This window comes from Hypoxylon trugodes (genome assembly GCF_022578975.1).
Source record: "Hypoxylon trugodes strain CBS 135444 unplaced genomic scaffold F4822scaffold_16, whole genome shotgun sequence".
Classification (NCBI taxonomy): Eukaryota; Fungi; Ascomycota; class Sordariomycetes; order Xylariales; family Hypoxylaceae; genus Hypoxylon; species Hypoxylon trugodes.
In genome coordinates, this window is record NW_026250031.1 from 27857 (window position 1) to 38652 (window position 10796).

At 45.3% G+C, this 10796-nt stretch overlaps 3 protein-coding genes across 3 annotated transcripts; 1 reads left to right on the forward strand and 2 right to left on the reverse strand.

The window, feature by feature from the left end:
* Positions 1-702: 702 nt before the first annotated feature.
* F4822DRAFT_104120 (uncharacterized protein) lies at positions 703-1198 on the reverse strand. The gene is made up of 2 exons (XM_051452355.1): positions 926-1198; positions 703-855 (listed from the first exon to the last, which is right to left on the reverse strand). Exons 1-2 carry the CDS (start codon positions 1153-1155, stop codon positions 822-824), a joined length of 264 nt encoding a protein of 87 aa, XP_051308375.1. The 5' UTR covers positions 1156-1198; the 3' UTR covers positions 703-821.
* Positions 1199-2656: 1458 nt separating this feature from the next.
* On the forward strand, positions 2657-4552 carry F4822DRAFT_439297 (uncharacterized protein; the record flags this gene model as incomplete). The annotated part of the gene is made up of 2 exons (XM_051462621.1): positions 2657-3675; positions 4516-4552. The coding sequence occupies 2 exons, from the start codon at positions 2657-2659 to the stop codon at positions 4550-4552; spliced, it is 1056 nt and encodes a 351-aa protein (XP_051308376.1).
* Positions 4553-8149: 3597 nt separating this feature from the next.
* F4822DRAFT_435412 (uncharacterized protein) lies at positions 8150-8572 on the reverse strand (the record flags this gene model as incomplete). Its single annotated transcript, XM_051462169.1, has 2 exons — positions 8150-8503; positions 8567-8572. The coding sequence occupies 2 exons, from the start codon at positions 8570-8572 to the stop codon at positions 8150-8152; spliced, it is 360 nt and encodes a 119-aa protein (XP_051308377.1).
* Positions 8573-10796: the final 2224 nt, after the last annotated feature.

The following is a 10796-nucleotide window of genomic DNA, read 5'->3' on the forward strand; positions in this document are numbered from 1 at the left end:
TCTTAAAAGGATTTCTTTAATTAAAAAAGGTTTTAATTTCTTAAAATCCAATTTCTTATTTGGTTTTTTAATTTAAATCTAAGATATTTTTAATATAAAATATTATTTATCTTATAAAAAATAAACCTTATTTTTTTTATATAGAATTAATCTTTTAATTCTCTTTTTATTATAATATATTACCATTTTATATTATAAAAATTTAAAATATTATTTAAATTTAACTTATAATATTAAAATTCTAATAATAAATATTTCTATTCTTAGTGATATTATTTTCAATTTTAGGATAACTTTATTTATTAATAATTCTTATTTTATATTTATTTATTATCCATATAATGTTTTTTATGGTAAAAGGGAACGCGGTGCAAGCCGCGCCGGGTTTGGCGCCGTCCCGATCAGGTCAAGTGCTGACGTTCGCCCCACTCGCCGCTTTTTGACATTGGCCCATGGCGACGTCGCGTCTCGCGCCGCCGCATATATAGAACTGTCCTCCCATCTGTCACGGTCTTGTATTCTTGACTTTTCGTGCCCTCCTTTTTCCATGCTTCGTCTCCACCGAACCTTCGCGGTCGCGCCCTCTTCCCTCTATTTCGCTTAAGATCCTGGGTTCTTAATTCCCCTTGTTTGGCTCTATTCTTCAGGCCGTACTGTTTGTATTGTTGTGTCGCGCTGAAATTCGAGCTGGCCACCGCTCGCTCTCTTGAAACTCCTTAGCCCTCTCGCTTTCCCTCTAAACTCCAACTTCGAACTTCATCTCGATTCTATCCTCTGGTCTCTTCAATGGAGACAGCCATATGCAATTCTCGCAAACCTATCTAGCCTCTACAACGACGCATTTGTGTCCCCACCCTGTATGCCACCAGCTGCCTTCTTTCTATCTGTTCACGCAGAATCCCAGTCCGCTTACAGGATCTTTGGCACTGTTGGCATCGCCTCCCTGTCTTGGCTAATTACAAAAATGCCGTAGGCGACGATCGTATGTTTGTGGAAATTAGGAGGCCTCCCTTTCTTAGCATCACAATTCAGGAAGTTGACATTTGCGTCTGCGGGCTGATTGCAGGAGGTCATGATTGGACTGATGGCCAGTAGCAAGACGCGGTGGATGAGTTTCGGCTGGTCCTCGAGCTGACGTGGCCTCTCTAGACCCATGGCAATGCACTAATCCCTCTGGGGCGTGATATGAGGGACAATTCCCCTTCATTTGTGGCAATGGCAAGGCAGATCCGTGTCATGCGAAGGTGTTTGCTGGGTACAGCAGGAAGGCGTACAAGGCAGCGCTGTAGAAGCTCAGCCTGTTATTGGTGCTGGGCTGAAATGACGTGATTAATGGGATACGAGTTCATGCAGAAAAGGGCCGGAAGTTGGAGACAACGATGCACCTTTGTCACCGACCAAGCCTTCTCGAACCAACATTGGAGACGCCGTGAACCATGTGCCGTTAGATTGGGGAGATGATTTGCGGCGGCGACGGCGATGCCCCTGTGAGGACTGTCTCTAGCTGTCTCGTCTGGTTCCGGGCAGTTATACGATTGGCAGAAATACGAGGGACTGAGGAAGCTGTGCTTTGTTTTTTGTTCCCTTGCTATCATGTGGAGGGCAGCTCGCAAATTAGCATGCTTTTATCGCCAGGATGCTGGGGTTAATAAAAAGAGATCTAGTGGAAAACGAGAATACGCTTACTTCTCTAGTCCTATTGCGAAGCCCGCCCGTCTCCCATACGTATATATGTTCCACCTGTCCCTGAGCCAAATTGTCAAGTATGCTTCTTAGCTTACACTTAGAAATCGTTCCATATTAGCATTATTTGCAATCTGTGCATACTCGCACTCCGACGCCATGACTGACGACATGCTAAATCATGAAATATCTGCTGCTTCCGGGGCTGCCACGTTAATGCCTACTGGGAACTCGCCAGGTGATGCCTTGCTATTATCTAACAATTGGGAGTCTGATGAATACGATCTCAGTAATAGTGCATCCAATACTTTATTCCAACCGCTTAGCGAGCTTTATCGGCATGGTCCCAGAGACGTCGAGTTTGGCAGTATTGCTACTCCTGGTACGTCTACGCATTTTCCATTTGCAACGAGCTGTTCTGATCTAACATATTTTAGAAGGCAAATTGTCTTCCTCTATATCCGATTCCGCTCCCACCGCTATCAGTGACGAATCTACATTGGTCCATCAGCAGACAAAATATAGCCAACAGCACGGAACTCTACCAATGGAGTGGGACCAGCCAATGCTCGCAAGCATCGCTTTGTATGGGGCAGAGCTGACATTCGGTGACACACGATATATAGCCGCCGAGATACCCCACGCGATTCCGCCAAAAGTCCCAACTCCTCATTCACCCTGCCCAGGGCATCACAATACCCGTCCTTTGCAATCAGACGACATTTCTCAAAAGTATATGCGACTGAATGGCGCTTGGAGCAAAGGCGATAGCAATGATGAAGCTGGGGGACGGGTCCAGCGTAACAGCGCCGAAAATGACAACACGGCTGATCTAGGTTCGCATATAGATTTCTCGTCTTTAGGCGATGTGCCAAAACTAACGTGGCTTTTAGACGAAACTCCCAAAGATGCGCTTAGTGCTAGTAACGGTATCAACATAATCTCCAAAGAGCCGTTCCTCACACAAAGAGCTATGGATAAGATTGCATCGAGCCAACAGCAACAACCGTCTAGCCCGCAGGGTTCTCCAGCACCATTATGTATTCCGGCGCTACGGCGCACTGGTAGTCTTCCCTCTGAGACTGGGCAGAAACCCGTTAGCGACTATGAATCTGGTAAGGTGACCTCTCATGCCTCACCATCTAGAGTCGAATTTCCATCACTGCCCAGCTCACTCAGGATCTCTACGCTTTCTCCCACGCGGCCGGAAGAAATTACTGATCCACATGACCTGGCTAGCGGCGACAATGGTCGCCAAGAACCGCCAAAGGTCAAATGGAAGTTAAGACCGAGAACGGCAGCACTTGCTAAGAATCGCCGTTCCCCCAGCAAGTCTAGCTTCGATTCCAACGACGAGGACACTAGTGATGGTGACTATACTGGGCGGCGAAAACGGCGTAGAAACCCACCTGGCTCCAAGATGCCAAACAAACGTCACTATCGCTCAAGTGGCTTCGAGAGATCCCCTGGCCCACACAGCATCTCCACGCCGCCATCTTCTCAGATTCATAGCGACGAAGAGGATATTCCAGGGACGCCTACCGCGGCATTCGAGGAATGGCCTCTTCAGGGCGCTGTCCTAAAGCGGGTAACGGTGGGCAACTATACCATCTTCCAGTTGCAATTTACCTGCCCCAGCGTATCCCGAGGGGCCTGTAGCTGTACAAATAGAAATCGAGAGGACCGGCCATCTACTGGAACAGAACTCTCTATGGAGCAAGGCATGTTACGCACCGTTGGTTCCGAGGCTGAAGGCTCCATACAAGATTGCAATGAAGAATATGCTGTGGAGCAGATTCGGGGCCATAAATTCACCAAGCCCGGTAATAAAGGGCTCCAGCTCCACGTTAAATGGCGCAACTTTCAAAAATTGACTTGGGAACCGGTGGAATTAATGGAAGGCACGGAAGCATACGATACATATCTGAAGGGTAATGACATCTCCCGACCTTCCAAAACATGCAAACGTGGTCGACCGAAGAAGCCCAATATGTCAGTTTGTGACAAGTAGCTTATATTATTGACTATATTGGCAGGGACAGGTTGATCCTGGGCTTCTAGGTAAAGGAGGGCGTCTCGAAGGTACTTGTTGATATATGTGGCATGCTTGTGTGTTTCGATTGGTCATGCTCTCGCGTTGGGCCATGAGGTTGCCATGGTGCCTTTTGGGCGCATTGGATGATGCGTCGCGCACTAGGCTATTCAATTGACCATTCAGGATTGTGTTTAAGCTCTTGATTGTTATAAATTCCTAAAAGTTTTTATACTTAATATAAATTTTTTTAAGAAGCTTTAGAAACAACTAAAAATAAAATAACGTTTGGTTACATACAGATAAGATATGCCCAGATACATCCGGCAAAAAAGGGTACGTACCTAGATAAGTCTGGCAGAAAAGGGTACATACCTAAATAAATCTGGCAGAAAAGGGTACATACCTAAATAAATCTGGCAGAAAAGGGTACGTACCTAAATAAATCTGGCAGAAAAGGGTACGTACCTAAATAAGTCCAGGAATGTAAATTATGACTCGAACCCTTCCGCGATCTTCAAACCAAGGCCGCTTTAACTAACTTGTCTCCCATTTCGCTTCCTGGTATGTTGACGTGTCTTGGACACCGGTGCGGATAGATTCGCCACCCTTGGCAAGCTGTTAAATTTTCTACGAGATCTCCCTAATCCTTTTCTCGACGCAGAGCTAGAAGGCTTTTTCGACCCTGATGCGGGTCAGCTTACAGAAAACTGCCCAGTTTTGAAGGGTCCTATTAGAATAGTGTTTCTTCTGTGAGTCATCTGTGTATAAGATATGGGTGCTTGGATTCATCCAGATAGCATGGATCAAGAGAAATTACAGATCTCTTTGTCTTAATCTAGAGATATAAAAGAGATAATATTTTTGATAATATTAATATAAATTATGACTTAGTTCCGGAAAAGATGTGTATAATGAACCTATATCCTGGTTAGGTCAGTAGATTCTAGGTTTTTGTCATAACCCAATAAACCCAAGAGGGGACCCAGTGAAGAAGGCATCAACCGGAAGAAGGATGAACCGATGGAATCACGTGACATGGATCAGAAGGATCATGATCCTTCTGATCAGTATGGATCATTGGGATTAATATCATGATCCAGTAATGAATCTTCGGGATTAGTTAGATCAGTGATTAATGTGATCACTAGATATCTAATATAAATCATATATAAGTACAGAAGAATATATAAGGAAGAAGGAATTTCCTATATAATTAGTCACTCTCTTCATAGTTCTTTAGTTATTAATCTAAGACTATTCCCTCAAGCTACGAGAACATAGTGAGAGGACTCCATACCTCTCTGACGAACAGACTCTATTTTGCTACTTGACTTCCTACGAGTATTGTTACCTTCAAATCAAGACATTCCGGATCAGCCGATCCAGCAACGACTATACCCAGTCCGGGGTATAGGTTCGTCACACTTCTCCTTGAAGTAGATCGATGAGCAGCTATTTTGTTGAGCCCTTTTTCTGACGTAGTTCCCTTAACTTCGCAAGTCGCCTTAGCTGGGTTATGGGTAACTGATCGTGCGAGGTGGGAGAAGCCATCTCTAGTAAGGTGGTAAGTAAGAGGCGCGGATGAGTTTGCCACTTCATAATCGTGTGCCCCACAATGAAATTTATACTAAAGGAAGATTGTCTACCTACCTAGGTAGGTAGGCTTAGTGGGTTTTGCATTTCAGTACCTGTATTTTCGATTCCAGAAACGGAATCGTAAAATTGAAATTCGGTTTGCTATATACTGACCTGACATTGTGATCCAGATTTCCACCGTAAACCCCGAAGAAAGTTCCTACAAATTTCATTCTACTGCTTTTTTGGTTTCCTTTGCCGGTATGCTAATGGTAAAAGCTGGGGTGGTGCGACAACTGGAAATGTGATATTATTCAAGCCTCGGAAAGGTTGTGAGAACAAAACCTCTACGAATCTAGTTAGCCCCGAAAGGTTCTGGAGAAGGGGAATAGGAAGCCAAAAAACGGAAAGCAACGTACAAATATATTTGCCAACTGGTCGAGACCTGCCCAGGGCGCGTAAGCATGAATGTTAAGTCCCTGGCCTTTGGAAAGCAGGCTACCCGCCCGCCCTAAAGATGCCCCAAAGATGCCCCGTCTATTTGAATAAAACTTGCAAATTGCGACAAATACATAAATAGGTACCTACATGCATTTAACAGTGGTAAGAAAAAGGAGGAAAGGGAAGGGTTAATTAGGTATTATTGTAGATAATGTATTCACTACGTTAGCTATTGTGGAGATAACTAAGAATATGAAAAGCCCAGCGTTAATAATCATAAATTTTAAGGTTGTTAACACTCGATCCATTCGACTATGCGCTTCTGTATCGTTCTTCCTAGGTTAATTATGTTTACTAGACGAAAGCATTTCTCAACTCGACAGAAACCATCGTCATGATCTAGGCACCTTTTGCGACAATTGGGGCAGTCCCTGCACCATGTCGTGATACATTTTCGGCAGAATACGTGTCCTATTGTGAGGTCAGTATCACATCTCGTAGCGCGGGGCGTCCTACATACCACAATGCCTCATCCACACGAAGTCATCCATTGAATGAAAGCAGATAGAGCAAGGATCTTGCAGCCCAAACACTTGGCGAATACTCTGTAGTTCGTTGCCGCAACTCGGGCTCGGGCATTCACGAAGACCTGTATGTTCGCACAACGAACACAGTACCTAAAGGAGACAACATGTTAGGGGCAGGTCTTCCCAATAATGGGTGACTTACATGACCACAGTCCTGCAACATATAACCAGTGCCTTCGATGTCTTGCCAACAACAAACACAATTCCGTTCAACGCCCGTCAGGTCAATTTGTGGTCGGTAAAATACCTTCCTCGCGTAGAGGTCGCCACAGGTCGTGCCGGGGGTCCAAGTTGACTTAGGTTCGGACATGTTCGACGAAATTATCTCTATGATCCGTTTGTGGTGAAAAAATAAAAGGGGGTGAGGAGGGAGTAGAAAGAGAAGAAGAAAGGAAACGCGTCGCGGCGAGGGTATCGATCCTTATATACACACGCCCGACACCAACCCCACCGCAAAAATGATGCCGAGCATTCCGAAAGGGTGTGATGATCATCGGAGAGTGCCTAGCCTGGTGTTCATGATCGAGAGGGTAGCGAATTTGGAATCTTCTCGCATGCATTGGCCCTACTTGCTTCATTCTGCTTCTTCATTCGCTGGTGAGACAGGTTAGAGGGATCTTGTGAGGGTAATCAATACCTGTTCTAGGAGCGAGGGCCTTCTCGTTGTAAGTGAACCCTCATGCTACGATACCGTGGCCTAGCTATAATATTCTTTCTCTCCGCCGCTACAAATCTTCCGGCAGTGGGGGGCAGGCTCCCATGCTTCAGAGAACTTCTTGTCGTAAACTAGCCCACGTTCGGGGGCCGGGATCGAGTTGAATCGAGAAGGACACTCTCTTAAATGGTCTGATTATACGAAAGCCCAGCTAAATAAATACACCCATGAATGAAAGAAGTGGCCTCATAAGCCGCTGCCGTCCTAAACGGGATTGCCATTAGCTAACTAAGAAGGCTACCAGTACCATTCTCCTAGTTACATGTAGTTACAATAATTAAACTGAAATAAATGTATAACTTTCTACCTTACGCTTGTGGGTACCGAAGTACTGAACCAGGAAGGCTTACGCCACAACACCAGCCACCCCCTTTTCTATTCAATATCGAGCAACTTAATAGGCATTTATCACATATGAAAACTGGTTACAAAAACACAACCAAGAGGTTCATCCAGAGGTTCAGATTAAATCTATTGAAATGAAATCCTAACTGGGTTGCAAGGAGACACAGTACAAGACATCAGAAACATAAGAGCTTTCATAGGCAAACGATCGCGTTTTGGATAATGTCCTGAAAGTCAACCATCGATGCTTCAGTTTCCACTACTAATATCGGGATTCCGAATCCAATGTATGCGCAATTCTGATATCCTTAACCGTAACTTTGCGGTTCTGGGCTTTGTACGATGGCTGAAGGCGGCTTAGGGCAATGCCACCGAAGTCGGTTAGTCTTTTGCTCGTTTGTTCCCATTTCATTCGGTATTGGCTACCGGCTGTGATTGAGAGTGGGGTATAAATTCCGTTTCTGCAAAGTCCACCTGTAAGTGTGGTGAAGTGACGGTAAATTCACGGATCCGTCGAGAGAATCGTGATGATCCGCAGACTGTTCGTTGCATGTTAAAGAAGTTCAACCCGAATAGTTGTTTCACTTACCCAACGCTATGCCCTTACCAAGGGAATATGAATTCCATTTAATATAGTGGTCGATGCTCTCATCAACCATCTTATCCGAGTACCCTGAATAGGTCTTCCAGAATTTGGCAGATTCACCGGAAACGTGTAGTTGATGATTGGTTGTTCGAAGGATAGAACAATCGCCCCGACACCAAAGTCTACGGTGTTAGTGAAAAAGGGACTAGGGAGAGGGGCCTTACTTTTTTCGCATCAAGGTGCATTATTTCTGTCAGTTGGTCCTTGCGCCAGTTCTCCTCCTCGTCCTTATCTAGCTTCCACAACAGATCGACTTTCCTCGTGACATCTTTATAGAGGGGCGTATTCGTTGTTTTGAATTTCTCATCATGCTGGCGCCGATGGGCCAGGTGCAATGCATACGGTAGTATACCGGCAATTCCGATGCCCTCCCCGATGAGGATTACAGTTTCGTAGGTTTCTAGGCGGAGATCTTTGCCATAAGGGCCTTCTAAGAAGAACCAGTCGAGGTTCCGGCCGGATAGCTGGGCGCTATGCTAGACCAGGAAATTAATTTCTCCTGTGACGGCTTCACCAGGGAGGATCTTCCAGAAAAATACCATCATAGGAAACCCTTGAAGCTTAAGGCGAAGCGGAAGGCCGGAAAAGTAAAGGTAAAAGTACATCCCTGGATAGGATCGAAAAGGGTTTCTTAAGCGGACCTTGAGATACGTAGCCTTGTTTTCAGACCAGTGCACTTCGAGATGTGTACCTGCCCTCCATCGCAAATATAGCGCCGTCTGGTATACCGTCGACAGTATCCATAGTCCCGCAGCGATAAACACTGGTGTTTTGTTCAAAGGTTTCTGTGCAAGCACGTGCCAGAGTAGTATTGTTAAAATGGGTTTCTAGGGCATGTATTAATCACTATAATCTTTTTACGATCTGCTTACCTTATCTTCCCCCCTTGAGTCCAGGAATAGCTACTTTCTTTATGCTTGTTTAACGATAGTACATGATATTCAGTATAGCTTCCCTTCTCGGATACGAGATTTGCCAAGAGCTGTATTAGTGCCTTATGTGAATACAGCACCTTACAGCGCTTCCAACAAACCTATCAGCCTCCATCCTTACATATGTTGGTGATGGCTTCCTATCAGGATGCTACAAGTGCCATAACAAGTATTGCGTATAAAACCCCTAGCCGCCTGCGTACTGGTGGCGGCGAAATCAGTAATAGAAGAACTAGGAGGACCGCAGCCTAAATGGCACATGAGCCTTGTGCTAACATTTCATTGTCAATGCACTTACAATCCATCCGGATATAGCTAGCGTATCTCGCCTCGACGGGCCTCGTGAAATGCTTATACCAGCATGAAGCAACCCTTAAGCGACAGCAATATGGCCTAACCAGACGTGCCACAAATGATAAGTCCGGAGCGAGACATTGGCAAGGTCGGCGAGAGGGCTGGTGCGCCCACCGAGGAAAAGAGGTATCATGTTGAGGGTCAAGATGACAGCAGCCCGTTGTTGAAGGTCAGCCCTGCCTCGCAAAAAAAAAAAAAAAAAAAAAAAAAAAAAAAAAAAAATACCAAGACGATAATGTTGGCTGTTCCGTAAGCCAGCAGGAACATAGCCTGGAGACGAGTCACATGAGCGATTAGAATTGGATAGAATGCGTGTCGATTGAACCAAGTCCCCATCTTTGAACGGAAGATCTGAAGCAATCGAAACAGCACAAAAAACAGAAAAGACGATCCACCAGCAATGGCATACCATCCAGCAACTGAAATATTTGTCGCCATACCGACAAGTGTTGTCTTATCCCGGACGGTATGGGATACAGTTGAACGCTGGAGTTCGGCTACTCAATAAACTGCAAAGAACGGACTACAGTCCCATCTCTTGCGCCTCGGCACGAGGGGTCATGGCTATGTCCTGATGTAGTTACATCGGACCGCGTGATACGTCCTAGAAGCCCGGTGATGAGTATCAGAGAGCGGGGATGTGGGATGAGGAAGCGCTGGTACGCGGAGTGGTACTAATGGTACTCACCTCGTCCATTCCCATATGAGACAGGCTATCAAACTAGGTAGCTCCGGCTTATTTAAGGAGATAGAGGCGGCCACGATACTCGTAGGATGCGTGTGGTATGGTAATGGGATATAGGAAATTGCATTTTGTAAGGTATGTATTGGCCCTGGCCTATCATGTCCATATACAGCTTTGGTTATAAGACTAGGCAAACCAGAAGGTCGAGCCAATATCAAGTGACAAGTGGTTATTCGAGACAAGTCTAGGCTGGCTGTAGTTTCATCTCTTGGTCAAGACTCCGAGATCTATCCGTAGTGAGAGCGTCCTTTCGTAGCGGAGGCGTGTCCGGGTGCTTGCCAAAGCTCCCTCGAAGGCAGACCGCGAGGCTGGAAATGCCAACCGCCCCATCTTCGCCCTTTAGAGCAAGTGCTAAACGGTCTCCGCTACGGATATCCTCTAGCTTATATATAGATTCAAAAAAAGCAGGGCTGACGAAAATATAACTTTACCAACCTAAAGCAGATAATAGAACCTTGTAAACTACACTCTCAATTATGAAAGAAAACAGAAAAGTTTAGAGTCTTAATCAAGAGATAGGAATGTAGTTAATCTATACTTATTTTATACAAGTAGAATCGCCTATCCCTTGCTATTCTATGTTATCTGACCTAACTTATTAAGATTGGCTTCTTCGCGATATACACGCTCTTACATTCCATACTATACCAATCTTGCAAGGCTTCGGGCTACCTGTCTCCGGCCTAACAGAAGAGTTAGCTTGGGCGTTCACAGGTGGCGCCCTCTATTCTCAGATGG